This window comes from Rana temporaria, chromosome 1 (assembly GCF_905171775.1).
Source record: "Rana temporaria chromosome 1, aRanTem1.1, whole genome shotgun sequence".
NCBI lineage: Eukaryota > Metazoa > Chordata > Amphibia > Anura > Ranidae > Rana > Rana temporaria.
Genome location: NC_053489.1, coordinates 119,286,571 through 119,304,200, shown reverse-complemented (window position 1 = coordinate 119,304,200; position 17,630 = coordinate 119,286,571). Strand labels below are relative to the sequence as shown.

The 17,630-nt window shown below is 41.9% G+C and overlaps 1 protein-coding gene across 1 annotated transcript in view; it reads right to left on the bottom strand.

Annotated features, from left to right (window-relative positions):
- ADGRV1 (adhesion G protein-coupled receptor V1) overlaps positions 1-17,630 on the bottom strand; it is a 576,045-nt gene that overhangs the window by 335,661 nt on the left and 222,754 nt on the right. The window contains exons 56-62 of the mRNA XM_040342090.1: positions 16,669-16,871; positions 13,279-13,455; positions 12,011-12,193; positions 10,220-10,399; positions 7,586-7,750; positions 5,945-6,062; positions 937-1,060 (exon numbers count right to left, since the gene is read on the bottom strand). Of these exons, the coding sequence (XP_040198024.1) occupies positions 937-1,060; positions 5,945-6,062; positions 7,586-7,750; positions 10,220-10,399; positions 12,011-12,193; positions 13,279-13,455; positions 16,669-16,871 (1,150 nt within the window). The remainder of the gene's footprint in view (positions 1-936; positions 1,061-5,944; positions 6,063-7,585; positions 7,751-10,219; positions 10,400-12,010; positions 12,194-13,278; positions 13,456-16,668; positions 16,872-17,630) is intronic.

Sequence of the window (17,630 nt, the reverse complement as noted above, 5' to 3'; positions counted from 1 at the left end):
GGGAGCCCGGAGCATTGAGAGGAGCAGCTGACCTCCGTGGAGCGGGAGGATGGCGCTGGCCTGCTCTCGGCGGGGACACTGTGGAGCGGGAGGATGGCGCTAGCCTGGCCCCTGAGCAGAGACTGGATGATGGTCGATGACGATGAAGCCACAAACAGCCGAGGTAGGAGGAGGACGGATCCCTTCCGAACTACATTACACTGTCTGTGGAGTGCCGAGTGGGGGTTCTGTCTGTGTGGTGTGTGTGAGAGTCAGGTGGGCCAGTCACAGTGTATGTGTCAGGTAAGGGGGGTGAGTGTATGTGTCAGGTAAGGGGGGTCAGTGTGTCAGGTGAGGGGGGGTCAGTGTGTCAGGTGAGGGGGGGTCATTGTGTCAGATAAGGGGGGTGTCAGATAGGTCACATGTGTTGCAAGGGCAGAGTAAAGTGATGTCAGGGGCGCAGCGGGGAGGGGGGGTGGCGCAAAATTAGGATTCGCCTAGGGTGTCAAAGATCCTTGCACCGGCCCTGCTGTGCTGCATGGAAAGTCATACTTTGTCATTGTTTAGGACACAGTCATCTATTTCAGGCTGTGTTTAAAGACTGGGAATAATTCTAAATGTACAAAGTGTTTTCTTCACTTTTACAAGGCGTCAGTTGACCTTTAAACACATAAATTATGTTCTAGACAGACATGTACCAGACATTATTTCTCTATGCTCACAGAGAGGCACACCATATCCATGAAGGTGGAAATACTCAGGCTTATTGAAAAATAAGTTTAAACAGCAATTCAAATTTTGAAAGATGGTTCTATTGGTTGCTAGAGAAAGAATTTAGCACATTGTACTTTACCATATTTCACAATGGCCAATTTGTGATTAGTAAATTATAATGTACTATAATCACTGGATTAAGACGCTCTAAACAAATGATATTGATTACACAGATTCATATACCTGATATGCGCTGTTCCATTATAGTTCCCAGAGGGCTCACCAATGAGAACATTAAGGGATGATGGGGCTATTCCAACTATACCAGCTGCTCCTACATCCCCAGCAATAACAACAGTGGCTGTACCTGTAAGGCAATAAGACAGAAGTCAGAAATATACTGTCCTGATCTTTCAATAATAAAAAAAAAAATATATATATATATGCACAGGTATATATATTTATACTGTCCATCTACCGTACAACCCCAATTTCAAAAAAGTTAAAACGCTGTGTAAAATCTACATAAAAATAGAATGCAGCGATTTGTAAATCTCATAAACCAATATTTTTGTTGCCTTGGCCCAACTTTTTGGCTTAACCACTTGAGAAGTGCAAATTCATATTTGAGTGGATTTTAATATTTAGTGGATATATGGGAAAAAAATGTTGGCAACCTAATAATTATATGGACCCTTCATAAGGCCTCACGCACACTGGACATAATGCTGCTGTTAGGGGCGTCAGGTGTTTTTTTTTCTGCCTCTTGGCCCCTGCATGTTAGCCTGTGTGTTCATGCATATATAGGTATTTAGAGTAGTTTACAGGCAGGGGTGCATTGAGGCACAAAAAAATAAAAACCCCACTGCCAGTGCGTCCATTAACAGCAGCGTATTGGCAGAAAAAACAATTAACGCCCCATAACATGTTAATACTAGATGTGTTTAGCGCTTGAGCATTAATTCATGCCAGGTGAAAAGGCGATTTGGAGAGATGGCCAAACGTCTGGTGTGAATGAGGTCTAAATATGCAGCCAAATGATGACTGTAAATTCAATGAAAATGTTTTAAAGTCTTTAAGTGCTAAGTGCAGTAAACCTGCAGGAAAGCTGCAGGTAAACTGTACGGCACCCACGATGTGGGTAAACTGCAGCACATGAGTGTGAAAGCAGCCCTATGCTATTATGCCCAGTTTATTGCTTCACACTGACCTAAAGATCTCTTCTTTCCTGCTGCTGGAACCACTCTGGAGACATCTAGCTGGGATAAGAGGTGGAGTGCAGTTGATATCATTTTGTACGGGAGAGGAGCCGGCACTAAAGATGAGGCATTGGCTTATGCGGTTTTTGCTCCCTACTACAGATTTATCTTTAAGTAATTCCTCTGCATTGTACTCTGTTTGATGCTCTGGGATGGCGGGTCAGCAAGCCCAGACTGCGATCTACCAGTCACCTGACCTACAGGTTGCTGACCCCCAATTTAGGCTTGATACATACTAATGAATTTTTTGATGCTTTTTGCATTTTGCAGAAATGCAGGGAATTTTTTTTAACATGAGTTCCTATGGAACACGTTCACATCAATGCATTTTTATGCCTCTGCATTCTTGGAAAGGGTCGGGACTTTTTTCCCGGAAAATGCAGCGTTTTGCATGTAATAGACTTCAATGGACCCGCATCCAAAATGCAAGTACTGTGTTTTTACTGGGATTTTACTGAGATTTTGCCACGATTTACGTTTTGTGTCTTTTTTATTACATTCACTGTATATAGCTGGTTGCTAAAGAGCGGGTTGGGAAGCCTGTCAGCGAACTTCCCCGCCAACAGCTGAATGTAAAAAAAAAAAATCCCCGATAAAAAAAATCATGAAAAAAACACCTAAATTGTATTTCTAAATGGCGTGGGGTCCTCCCCAAATCCATACTAGACCCTTATCCGAGCCTGCCCTTTTGTGACATCAAGGGGATGGGCTCTCTGGGTGACGTCATCGGATGGTCACACCTCATGGCTACATAAGAGATGTCAGACAGCGGGGGACATCACAATGGAGCATCAGGACAAGAGCAGACTTTTTTGTTTTTAGCGGGTAACCAGCTGCGAGGGAGAAGAAAACGGCAGTGAGGAAGAAGACAGTGGCGCAGGAGAAGATGGCTCGGAGGGAAGACAGAGCAATTTTTTAAATAAAGGACTTGTCAAAAACCGGCTCTTGTTTTTTTTTTTACATTTCACAGCTTTTTTGGTGCATGGGTAGGGGTACCCGATACTCATTCACATAGAGGGGGCAGGATCTAGGCCTCCCTTGTTAAAGGGGGCTTCCAGATTCTGATAAGCCCCCCGCCCACAGACCCTGAAAACCACTGGCCAGGGTTGTCAGGAAGAGGCCCTTGTCCTTGTGATTTGGCACCCACCCCCCACGTTGAGGGCATGCAGTCTGGTATGGCTTAGGAGGGGGGGACACTAGTTAGTCCCCTTCCTTTCCTGACTTGCCGGGCTGCATGCTTGTATAAGTGTCTGGTATGGATTTTGGGGAGGGACCCCACACCATTTTTTTTTATGTTGGCATGGGGGTGTCCCCTCCAAATCCATTCCAGACCGAATAGCAATTTATTTTTTACATTCAGCTGTCAGTGGGGAAGCCCCTGACAGCTGATGACTCATCCATTGCTAAGGACACGGCGGTCCGACCTGCTCCTTAGCAACCAGCTATATACATTGAATGTAATTTTTTTTATAAAAAGATACAAATCTCTGAAAAACTGTGGTACAAAATGCAGTTACAAAAACGTAGAAAGCACAGCAAAAAGCACTGCAAAAACGCTCAAAAGCAACATGCATAAATGTGAATTGATCCTTATGCCGCCTACACACGATCGGTTCGTCTGATGAAAACGGTCTGATGGACCGTTTTCATCAGACGAACTGATCGTGTGGGGGCCCCATCTGTTTTTTTTCCATCTGTGAAAAAACTAGGAACTTGTTTTAAAATTATCTGATGGTTAAAAAACCGATAGAAAAAAACGATCGTTAAAAATCCACGCATGCTCAGAATCAAGTCGACGCATGCTCAGAAGCATTGAACTTTATTTTTCTCAGCACGTCGTTGTGTTTTACGTCACTGCGTTCTGAAACGATCAGTTTTTTAACCGATGGTGTGTAGGCACGACTTATGAAAGTCAGCTTAATCGGATATCTGATGAAAAAATCCATCAGAACGTTTTCATCGGATGAACCGATCGGGTGTACAGGACAAAAATTTCTAATTAATAAAGTCTCACTTATAAAAAGCCATCTCTGTCACTAACAAATGCCCGTTCATTGCCCTTGAGGCAAAACTGTGCCCCACCTGTGTCTGGCTGTTTGGGGGGCCTACTTGACCAGGTGCCTAATTTTTCTGCTAGCTTTCAACATACATTATCCTTTGAGGGTTTTTTTGTGATACCTGTCAGCAGAATGAGACTGGGAACCTCTAGCCTGGGAGGTAAGCACAACCCTTTTATGTCCCTTTATGGTAGGGTCAGTTTCCTATGGAGTAAAGGGCATGTATAAAGTTTGTTGCAGTGATTGATGGTGAAACATGAAGCATGGTCAGAGTCTGCAGCCCACCAACCCCCTGCCCACATACACCCACAATGCACTGTTCACAGGTGCAATGCTTTCCAAGCTCCTATGTATAAAATCAATAAATGCACATTTTTTATGAATATGGAAGTATTTTTTTTTTACAAAAGCTGGATATAGGCTTTAAAGGTAGGTCTTTTCTTAAAGAACATGGTATATTGTAACATGCCTTTTCACATATACTATATAGTGAAAAAAAGGGGGATTGAAAGGGATGAATTGTAAAGAAGGAGGTATATTGTGAGCTGAACACTGCTTTGTAAAAATGATTTAGAATAATTTAAATAATATAATAAACAAAATACCATGCCATCTTCACATATAATCTCTATCATTTAGCTTCCTTAAATAAATGTCAATTTATTTTTTTTCCCAGCATTGGCTTTTTGCATTCATTCACATATCTGCTGCAAAGGAATTGAATGTTGAAAGACTTCTACCTGCCAGGCAATGATATTGCAGGACTGAAAAAGGAGCAGACAACTATACAATGCTCAGTCAGGGGGTCCCACTCTGATTGAGGCATGAATAGGGAGTATAAACTGAGGGCCACCAGCCCAACATATATCATTTGTACTGCACTTGTGGCCAGGGCTGGACTTACCATTGGACTTGACTGGGCTCAAGCCCATGGGCCCCGCCCAATGGGGGCCCCGGGCTCAATTGCGGCAACCCCCCGTTCTCAGCAATCGCGGCAACCCCCTCTTGCAATTTTGCGGAAATCCCTCCCGCAATTTTGCAGCAATCACGGCAACCCCCTCCCGCAATTTCGCAGCGATCTCCACCTGCAATTTTGCGGCAATCCGCGATTCGTGGCAATTTCAGCACCCCCCCGCTCAACAACTCCGGCGGATGGATGTACCCCCCCACCCAACAACTTTGATGCTTTAGGGGGGCCCCTTCACTGCAGCTGTGTAAGGGGCCCCAAAATGACTGCCTCCCGCTCAACAACTTCGAGATAGGTCGGCGGATTCAGCCCCCCCTCAACAACTATGATCGGTCGGCGGTAACAACCCACCCCCCCCCCAGGAGCCCTTTTCAATTATTAAGCCCAGGGGCCCCCACCACCCTAAGTCCCCCCCTGCTTGTGGCATATGCCTATCCTTCCAGTCAGAAATCATGAGCCCCATCCTACTTTTTATCTGGGATGCCCCTTCATACCGCTGTAGGAAGCCACTCCAAGATGCTCATGCTAGGGGACAACAGCAGGAGATGCAGTCATCAATTTTTCGAAAAGTTTATAACTTCTTACAAAATCCTCCACACATGTAACTGGGCAAAAATGTGCTAAAGCTTCTACAATGTCAAGCAGGCTCCTGACACATGTCCAATGGGCACAATAGGGAAGTGTTCAGCACTGTCAGTATACATGACAGCTTCCCCTGCTGATAGTTATCTAGCAACTAGCAATTCAATGCCTCAATGGGTGTCCTAGCAATCAGTGTTAGAAAGCTAACATGTGGTGCTCTCCATCCCCTAAGAGCACTCCCAGTACCCCAATGATGCTACCATCATTGGGGTACTGGGGTACTCTGGTGACAAAGACAAACCCTTTGTTAGTGCAAGTCTTTAAAAGAATGAGAGTTGTGTAAACAGCATGTCGGTATTAACTTGAAAACATAGCATGGGATTTACCATCTACAGGAGAGATGACTGAATAGTCGGATGACACCAACTGAATGCTGAATGATTCCATTCCTTCCAGAAGGCCATCTTGGATTGCTTTCAGTGTAAATGATTTTCTGGTGTCAGTCTGAAAATGCACATAAGACACACTGTTTTATAAACCTCAAAATACATATACTGTTAGAGCTTTTTACATGTCATATAACGGAAATGGGAAGAGGAACTTGTATGCCTCTTGGAAGGTTATGAATTCTCATTTTTACCTATAAAAAAAACTTAGGCTCTTTGGGACACTGAGCAGAATCTGGGAATCTTAACAACTTCGTACTGTGTATAAGGACATATATCCAAAGATCATATAGCACAGAAAGCCCCCACAAACACTGTAGCAACATTTTCAAGCTTTCAATCCCTGCCACTGATACAACAGTGGCTGCCTTAGGTCTATATCAGTGGTCTCCAAATTGTGGTCCAGGGGCCAGATGCAGTGATTTTCCTTCTTTTATCAACTGACACCAATGAAGGGCACAATTTCTCCCAATGACACCAATGATAGGGTGCAGTTCCTCCCAATGACAGCAACGATGGGGCACAGTTCCTCCCACGACACCAACAATGGGGCTCAATGACACCAATGATATGGCACAATTCCTCCCAATGACACCAATGATGGGCCACAATTCCTCTCAATCACACCAATAAAGGGCACAACTCCTCCCAGTGACACCAATGATATGGCACAATTCCTCCCAATGACACCAATGATGGGCCACAATTCCTCTTAATCACACCAATAAAGTGCACAATTCCTCCCAGTGACACCAATGATGGGGGATTATTTACTTTTACTGATGCTGGCACATTTTGTACTCCCAATGGTCACATTACAGCCCCCCTAATATCTGAAGGACAGTATATTTTCCCTTTAGAACGTTTGGAGACCCCTGGTCTAGATCAAGCTTCATCTTGTATTTCCACTGTCTCTTTTTTCACAGGTTTGCAACATTCCCAAATCAAATGGGCAAAAATACCACCAGTTCAGTCTGTTTAAGTCCCATATAGATTTATTCAGGCAAGCCAGATGACTGCATCCATACACTCAGGACAAACCACAGTCATTTCAGTCATACATTTTCTGAAGGCTCCCTATAAATACTAGAAGCCACATTAGATATTCCATGTGGAATAGCTGATCAATGCAAGAAGTTTCAAAATATATATTAATAATAAGGGTCTACAAAATTCTTGGAATTGAACTAAAGACTAAATTCTAAGGCTATCCTATGTACAAGTTTAGCAGAAAGTGGGACAGCCAGAAATAAAAATAGATATCTGTCTATCCTAAGTCCTGATCAATAATATATTGTCACAGTGTGACTTGTTACATAAGCTTTGGAACACGGCAGACAACTGTATGATAATAGCTATCCTTTATAATATGAATGCCAGATTTGTTATATAAGCCACTCCAATAGCACTGCACAAGAAAAGACCCTATAATCAGCTAATAAGACAATTCATACTATAGAAAAAAATAATAATTCTATTCATTCAGCTAAAATAATTTATCTGCGGAATATAAAGCGCATAAAGGCTTTATTGCATATATATATCCATTACATTAAAAAGATTTCACATTGCTTTCTGTACCTCATTAAAGTTCAGGGTTCCATTTAGTGGGCTTAGGTCATATTGTCCAGCTTCCTCCACTATCCAGATAATTTTCACTGCGCCTCGACCACCTTGACTCCGCACCACTGTTAGAGTCACTTCTCCAGCTGGGTCACCTATTCTTTGAGGTTCAGAAATGAACACCTAAAAAAAATCAGTGATGTAATGCGATCACATTTAAAACTGATTCAGCAGTAAATACAAAATATCACTACTTATTGCCAAATTAAGTGAAGTCATTCTGCATAGGATACTAACATTATTCATTGTTTGGTGAGACACTTGCACCTTGGGATTAAATTAACCTATATATATGGGCCGCTGCTGTCCAAAATGATCCCCACAAGGTAGGGTAAATGAATGAAAGTGAATTAAACAGCGCTTGCTCCTCCAAGTTGTTATTGTGTTCTAATAATTAATAACCTGGGAATTAAGGCTATAATCTGATACTAAATATTAAAGAAGTGTATCCTTATACCAACTAAATAGTTGTGTACCATCGATTAAATTGAATAATAGGTGACAATATTACATCATATATTACAGTGCATAAAATGCTAAACAAATGTTAAAAATGAATAAGTAATAAAGTGACAATAGTGCAACATATTTAAAGTGCATATGGTGATATAGTGCAAATAGTCCTTTTCTTTATGCCAAAAATTGCTATAGTAAGTCCCAATACTGTGGTGATCCACCTCTTGGGGGTAGTGTAAATTTGATACTCACCGAATGGGTTGGACCCTTTTGCCTTATAGCAAACTATTGCAATCTTTGGTCCGTTTAGTCCATGGAGACACTGCAGGTGGTTCCACATTCAGCGTGTGTTCCGCGCTCCTGACCCGGAAGTAACGTTCAGATAAGAGTCCGCTTGACACGTTTTGTCATAGGGGTGCCACGTTGTCAAAAGGAGAGTGGAATGCACGCTGAATGTGTGAACCACCTGCCCTGTCTCCACCGACTAAATGTGTCGATGATTGCAATAGTGGCGTTGGTCTTATGATGCAAGCTATTTTTTCATTTGTTTTTTACCAATAAACCGAAGGATTTTTACTCTATGAGGAGCTCTCTGTCTTTTTTTCAACATGGGTTGTACATTGTCCACTCCTGGAGCCATAGCCAGAGGATTTCTAGCCCAGAGGAGACACCGGAAGCAACCAGAGTCCATAGTTCTGGGTCAGGTCCCCTAAAAAGACCTACAGGCACGACTGACTGTTTGCTATAAGACAAAAAGGCACTACACAGATATCTGCATTTGGTAAATTGTTAAACGGCTTTCATTGTGCTGACACCTCCTTCTCCAAACCTTAAAAGATGGGGACATCCTCTGGAAACAGATACTGCAACTGGCATTCATTGGTGTATGACCTGAAGCAGGTATGAGACAGAGGCCTCGTACACACGGCCGAGGAACTCGACGTGCCAAACACGTCGAGTTCCTCGGCCAGTTCAGCCCTGAAGCCGCCGAGGACCTCGGCGGGAGGAGAGCTCCCATAGAACAACGAGGAAATAGAGAACATGTTCTCTATTTCCTCGCCGAGGTCCTCGTCGGCTTCCTCGGCCGAAAGTGTACACACGGCCAGTTTCCTCGGCAGAATTCAGCCAGAAACTCGGTCGGAAGCTGAATTCTGCCGAGGAAACTGGTCGTGTGTACGGGGCCTGACGGCTAGGAATGCTGGTCAAGCCAGGCCAGGGGTCTCCGAGAGTGACCTTTGGAGTAAATTTTGACTTGTGTCTAAATCTCTCATGCCTCTGAAGCCCGATCTGTGTTCAGATTGCAGTGAACAAGTGATGCAATGCCTCCTTACCTCCTGTTTTAACCCCAATTTTGCACACAAAAAACACAGCATATGTGTGCATTTCTCATGGTTACGGTGCTTTTGCCACATTGACTTGAATGTATAGCTACAAGTTTGGTCAACTTTGCTGCGGACACGAAGCATCACGGCCGCAGCATGTAAACACCCCCTATTGCAGCTTGATAGGGGCAGTTGGCAAGCGGAAAAAATGCTGTTTAACTGTGCATTTTTTCTGCCTCTAACCACAAGTATGAACAAGGCCTTAGAGGGGTGAGGTATAGGAATTCCACCGGGCACAGCGGGTACCCTGGGGAGCCTGTGCCATCCCAGTAATTCTAGGGAACCTCCCCTGGGTATGGGCAGGAATGGGTTAAAGAGACTATGCGTTACCCCACCACATTACAGTTTAATACGGGGAGGACATGAAGCCCAGCACAAAGCTTCCATTACATTACACTGTGATAAGTGGTTCGCACCGAGGTTATTTTGTGTGTTATCACAAATAATACATTTTATTCACATCACTTCCATTATGAGTGCAAAAAGACAAGGGGCTGATCCCTCATTTAAAAATAATCTCTTTTAAGGAGTAATTTGAGGAGTAAATCCCTTGTCCTTGATCTTGTGTTGAAAGTGGTATCATGAATATAGTACATTTAAAAAGTTTTTTTTTTTTTTTGTATTTTATTATTATAAATAACATTGCCTTCATATGCACACATAAGTTTACCATCATCCTGCATGTAGATTTGTGTCATCAGTTGGAGATCTGTATTACACTTACACATATAGGGAAAATCTGTGACATGCTTACCCTATTGGTTTCAAACCCAAACAATCCAATAGGAGAATCATTTGGGGGAATGTTGACCACAATGGTAATTTCATTTCCTAGATTGGCATTATTTGTCACTCGCTTTAGAGAAACATTAAATGTTTCTAGATACTCCACAAAAGTATCATCCACTATTACAATTTCTATTACTCCTGCCAACTAAAGAAAAACAAAATATGCATTATTTATATGGAAAAAGACAGTCTGACAGATAAAAAAACAAAAAAAAAGACATCAATCAAAAGCATCACACTATGATCTACTGCATGTAGCAGGCCAATAGACATGTGTAATCTGTATCCTTGTGACTCTTCACATATTCTGAAAAACATCAACTACGCATATAAATCTTTTCACGTTACGTGGGTTCCGCTTCCCTCTAGTGGACAACAAGCGTCTTAACACAGTCACCTGCAGTCTACTACTGTCATTTACATATGTTTTTGAAATGTGTGCGTCTATTGGCTTTCTTTGTTTAAATAGTTTGTGGTAATAAAATCCTGATGCAGCACATTAGAGCTTTCAGTGGCAAAAAAAATATATAAAAATAGATTTTCATTCTAACCACCCTTGTGCTCCCATATAACACCTATTATTACTACTTAGTGCTATTCTAATACATTGCAATCTGGGAGAATGAGACCCAGTTTGTCCTGAACCAGCGTTATGAGTTTTCATGGTGGAGGTAAGCCAGCTGTCAGCACCATAACAACCACTAATGCTCTAGGGCCAAGGTACATGATGTAATTCCTTGCTATGGATGGTAAAGGCAGCTGGCTCACCCGCATTATAGCAATGCATGATCCAGGGCAGGTCTCAGCATTCAGGAGAAGACAGAAGTCAATGTCTTCCAGTCTTTATTCACCTTTTGTTGTGCTGCTGGAGCCAAATAGTAGGTTTCAAATGTAAAGAGGGGGCTCTGTCAGGGGAAGGCTGTGTGACTGGGGGCTTTGTGATAAGGGCCATTGATCTATAGGGGTGACTTTGATGAAATGAGGGGTTTTAATAAATAGAAAGGCCTCTGCTATATTCGGGGGCTCTCATGTGATAGGGGACCTTGGATCTTGAAATTCTGATATGAAGCGGAGGCCTCTGATGTACCGGGGCTTCTGATGTGATGGGGAACCTCTGAAGTGATGGGAGGCCTCTGATGTAAAGGTGGGGCTATGGTGTGATGGGGGGCCTCTGATGTGATCAGGGCCTCTGATATAAAGTAGAGATTCTGATGTGATGAGGGAACCTCTTATGTGAAGGTGGGCTTTTGATGTGAAGTTAACTTCATCAAGGTGGTTGTGTGCATCATCCTAGGCTCAGATTTCCCACTGATAAGTAACATTTACATTTTTTTTTTTTTTTTTTTTTATGTGGTGGGTGCTTAACAATTTTGTATACTTTACTGAAAAAAAGTTGAGAAATGTTGCTTTAACACTTCATCTGCCTCCTAAAATAACCATTAGCACAGTTAACCCTTTCTTCGCAAGCAAAATACTACTAATATTTTTAATATACTGAGTTGATTGTCCAAAGGTTGTACTGTGTATGTATTGCAAGCTTTTCTGTAGTTATATAGAATATTATTTTGTTTTACTTTTGTCTATAAAACATGTCACTTTGGTTTTTATATTGCACATTTAACAGCTAGTTGAGTGTCTGATAATAATTTAAATATTTACATTTTTTAGCAGACAGTTAAACTGGAGAACAGCAAGTCCTGGGGAGGGTGCTGTTTCAGCACTCTGATAGTGGTGTATGTATAACAGTTGTTCAAACCTGTCCATCAGAAAATGAAAGATTCCCCGAAGAAGGCGTGAAGTCATCACGACTCGCAGTGATCGGCAGAGCTTCCCAGTAAACAGTGACAATGCCAAAGTTTCCAGCTTGTCTGACAACAGGAAGCCTGAGTACATTCTGTGGAGGTGGAACTTCATAAGCCAGCACAGCTCCATTTACAGTCTGGAAAACACATAACCTCATATTTATAGCACAAAAACAACAGTAAGAATATTTTATGATGTTAAACAGTTCTACTAAGGAAAAATGGGACAGCATTTCATGTGCTCCTTGGCTTGATTTAACAAGTTCAAAGGGCCAATCATTCGTGATATACGTACATAGGCAAACAGAGTATGCACAGGAGGATCACTTAGCACAACATTTACAAGAAAAATTTGAAATATAAATATATTAGGGGCCCCAAAAGAGTTCTATCAGAATCGGGCTGGTAGGGGATTGCAAAGAGGAGCGTCCCGATCCAAACCTCTAGGCAACTGTTCTCCATGCATCTGAGCTCCCTTAGTGCTGAATATAGTCAATGTTACCAATGATATATTGATATTTTAAATGGTTAAAATATGAGGTTTCATTCCCAGATAATGCATCTTTATAGCTCCCAACTGTCCCTGATTTCGAGGGACTATGCCAGATAAGGAAAAAAGTCCCTCTGTAACTCTTTTCTTCTCATGTGTCCCTCGTATTTTAGTGGTAAAAAAAAGGACTTGTCAGTTTAACTATGTTTTTTGTTTAATTCACTTTTAAGGGGGTGTGGCAGGAGGTGTGTCCTTGCCTACATACTTTTGCTAATAGGTGTCCCTCATTCCCATCTAAAAAGGTTGAGAGCTATACGTCTTTGAGATCACTGAGAGACAGGCATGACAATCTAAATTTTGATCCATGTATTAGCACCCTGGCTGTACACAAGTCGATTGATGGATCGTCTTGTGTACAATCAGCCTGCTGTTTTTTTCCAAAATGATTAGTGGTTATAATCTGGCAACACTAATCATTTTGTTCTGCCAGCAGGGAAGGCTCCCCATGCTCCCCACCAGAATAACACAAAAGCGTGTCAGGAAAGATTCCCCCTTTAACATTGACTGTGTTGATGGGGGAATTGAGCAATATTATTTTCTTTTTTCTCATGGTGAAAGGAAAGAAAATGTCATATTGTATTGACTGCTTAAGGCCTTGTTTACATGGGCAACATAGGTGCAAGTTATTATAGACATTCCTCCAGTGTTATATATCAGCCAGTATACTCCCACCTTGGTAACGTTAAACTGGAATACACCTCTAGGATCATCATTCTCAAGGATTATTATTTCACAGATTTCCTGCCCAGGCCTTTTGAGCATTGGCAATCCACTTGATACAGAAGAGTTCACAAACTGGACATCAGTAATGTTCAAGAGAAAACTTTCATTTAACTCAGGTAAGTTATCCTATAATGAGAAGGCTAAGAATTAGATTAGAAATATTGCAAATGCGTGGTAAATATAATTACAGTTAATGAAGACTGCAGCACTTAAATTAGAACTATAGGCAAAACTTTTTTTTCATTTTGGATAGAGTAAGGAAGGGTTATAATCCCTGTCAATTTTTTTTTTCGCCACCTACATCCTATTGCAGAGATTTCCCTTAACTTTCTGTTCCATTTCCAAACAGGAAGTGAGAGGAAATCCCTGAATATTAAGGGAATTACTTGAGGACTCCCAGGTCACTAGAACCAGTGTCCCCATTGAAAGATTTCCCCTATATTACTTTTCTGGGGACAACCCAAAATTTGTGATTATCTTTTAATTTCACTTTCAATGATGATGGTAAACAGAACAAACAGAGAGGGTGAATCTCCTTAAAGGGGGCACAAATAGCAATACAAATCTGACAAGCATTGTAATCCCTCTCCACTCTAATCTAAACAAACAAAAACATTTTTGCCTTTAGTTATACTTTAAGGCATAACTAAAAGCAAAACTTTTGTGGCAATGTATTAGAATACGTCAGGTATTTATTGCTGCCTCTTCCCGGTTTCACCTTCTGTATTTGTCCTGTTTACTAAACGAGAGTAAATGAAAATCCCAACTACTACCCATAGATTCAGTGTACTGAAAATCAGATGCGAACAAACATGGTGGTGATGCCAATCCCCATCCTGCACACTAGAGACTGGTGAAGGAATGTATTTCCTGTAGGACCAAATCATAATGAATGACTATAGGGCCCGTTCACAACACATACAGTCCAGTGCATTATTTTCCTGCCTCAAAAACGCAAGTAAGGTATATAGTTTCCAATGGCATAGTTCACAACAGTGCTATCAGTTCCAGATTTTTTTTTAGAACATCCTGCATTTTTCCTAAACTGGACTGTACTGGAACATGGTAAAAACGCACTGGAATGCATCCAGAAACGCATTAAAAAACAGATTGAAAATGAGTTTGTAACGTGATCTCTGAAACGTATCCGGAACGGCTCTGGAGTATGTTTTTGTGGTATGATCCAGCCCATAATGAAAATGATGGAAAAAAAAATTGGTGCACTTCTCGTGACAGCCAGGCACCCATGGAAATCCCGTAAGGGCAGACAGTTTGTCTTGACATGAGAGGCTAAATGAAAGAGAGAATAAGGATGAGTTAAGAAGCAGCGAATGAAAAGAAAGTAAAGGTGGGAGGTATGTACAACGGCCGACTGTAAATGCTTGAGGGACTTCGTTTAGGGGCATCTCCAAAAACCCTCTGGACGTTAGACTGAAATGAGCAGACATCTCAATCACTTTATGATTGGGATCCCATTACATCACGATACTCAGGAGAGCAGGTATAAAAACGTATTCCAGAAGAACCATGTTTTACCGAAATGTTCTTCTCCATGGTTTGCCAATGCTATGATTTGTTCCATCAATTTGGTTTGTTAATTTTAGCAAGCCATAAGCTGATAGGGGGTCACTGTCTGCTTCCAGAACAATGGAATACAAGCTTTGCTGCATTCAATAGATGTATACGCAGGGAGCATTTATACTGTTAACTTGACATAGGGGTTAAATGGAAAAGAAATAATGCAGCATCCTCCTACATACGAATATACATTAATTTGGATATCCAACATATGACCTGCACCCAGAAATCTTTAATATATCAGCATGACCAAAATATATGTATTAGTGATCATTCCTCCTATCAGGATTGAAGGCAATGGAGACCTTGTGAATCATTTAATGCTGGATGAATGTGGTGTCTAACTCAGGTTCCCATTTATCTAGCTATTTGGGGAGCAGTGAGACTGTGCATGTCAATCTGGTAAGACTGTGAAGGGCCTTGGTGATTTGGCTCAGTTAATAAGCAGAGTTTTTCAAACTCTGTTGGTGTAGGTAACGATACAGACCTACCCCAGTTATGTGTCAAAAAAATTGCACCTGCATTGCTTTCTACAAGGGGAGAGGGGGTTCAAACACAACCTGAATCTCTGACTGAAAACTCCAGGGTCTCACTCTACACAAGTGTTGTAAACAGCGGTCTCATTGCAGTTTGAAAAGAAATGTCCGATCTTTAAATTGAGAGCCTTTTATAAGAATATCACATTTATAATGATGCAGGAGACTGCCCATGGTCTGTCAGCCCAAAGCTGGAAATAACCCCACTAGACATGGAGGAAACCCAACATATGAATAGCATATTCTGTTATTCGAGAAAATGTACCCTAATTTAGTAGCTAGCAAGTTCCACGATCTGTACAAAAGCACTATGTTTGTGGTGTCATGATTTTATATGGTCAAAGAAATCTTCACTGACTATGCTTTTTAAAGTGCTGAGGGAAATGCATAAACCAGTGTTTTCTAAAGAATTTGCAACATTCCAATTGCTGAATTGGCAGAATTCAGGATTCCTATACACTGCAAAAAAAAATAAGATTTTTAACTTTCTGCCCTCCTGGTCCTACTGTCTTGTGCCAACCCTCTTATCTTATTGACAGGAAAACCTTAGCAGACTACCAAAATCAGATATAATATAATTTACACAAGTCAGACCAAGACTGGGGGTGTATAGACTGCAATAGGCTGTTTGTCCACTATGCATTAGTACACTTAGCACTGATCACTAGAAAAGAAGAGCAGACTGTCACCCAGGGGCGTACTGACAACTCATGGGGCCCCTGGGCAATAGAAGATTATGGGTCCCCGGGCTTACAGATGGCCACCACGCCAGGAGGCAGTGCAGAGGCGGGGCAGCTAAAATCTCTGGATTTTCACATCAAAAGCATGTCGGTTTCGGACATATAAGGGACAGATGTAAAAAAAACACAGATGTTTACATACTGTCCCTGGTTTTACTGACCCTGGCAACCCTGATGGGGTCCCCAAGTGGCATGGGGCTCTCGGGCAGTGCCCGAGTGACTCAATGGTCAGTCCACCCCTGCTGTCACCCTATTCTTCTGTCAGTTTGGTTCCAGAAGAACCAATGTAAATCAAAGGCCAGGAACTGCCCACTCATTGCACTCAGGTCATCATGGCCACTGAAAATGTTTATGTGTACTAAACTGTTCAATTCAGTACATTACCTCAGACCTAGTGTTTGGTAGGCACCTAAAGCGGGTCAGACAGGTTGTCCAGCAACACCTTTAAATGCACATTAACACGTATTTAACATACATTTACTTACAGGCAAGATGCTGAGTTTTACTTGAGCAAGCATGCTGTTTTCTCTTATAATAATGATCTTATCTTTAATTGCATAATCTTCATTTTCTGTGGCTCTGTTTACAGGTGACAGGGAGATGTTTTGTAGAGATTGCAAGTAAACAACAATATCACCAACAAATCCTTGTTCTCTAATCACTTGTAAAGTGATGATGATAGAATTTCCTGTTTCGATAAAAAAAAAAAAAAAAAAACATATTAGATGTCATACCTTTATAAGGAACCTGCCAGTAAGATACATACACAAGTGAAAATACCCTTAAAAGGAACCTGCTATTTTCTAATTCCAGGACCTGTAGGCAGGTACAATCTGTACTCTCCAATGCAAGTGGCGATCGACCGAAGTGGCAATGCAGAAGGGGGAAGGAAGTTGTGAGGAACTTGGTTCCGCTATTATTTCCTGCTGTCCCAAGGGGACAGCTGTCCGATTGGACACTGGCACCCCATGTGACTCCAGTGGCTATATTGGGTCAGGCAGAGTCTATTTAAGACTCCGGCTTTCGGGCTTGGTGCACTTTATGTGAGTGGCTGGCATAGGGACAGGCTCCCTGTCTTGCAGGAACAGTGCTTAGAGGTAGAGAATGGTTCCACAGGAGTAGGGATAGTGCAGGAACTTCAACAACCCCTCTTCAAAAAGCTTTCCCTTTGGGTGCGAACCAGCTAAGCCTTATTCCGCTCCTCATTGCAGATGGTGTCAGCATCTTCAAATCTTCAGACTGCTATCACAGTTCATAAGTGGTTCCGGATGGGTGAGCCTGAATAAGTTGTGTCAAACCTTTCTACAATATAACATAATTGCCTACTTGGAGTCTGTGTCTACTGCCTTACAGACTATGTTCCACCTTGCTTACAGACCGTTTACCATAAGCTGTGACATCACACATAATATATTTGAATAGATTTTGTTTTAGGACTCTGCAGCTA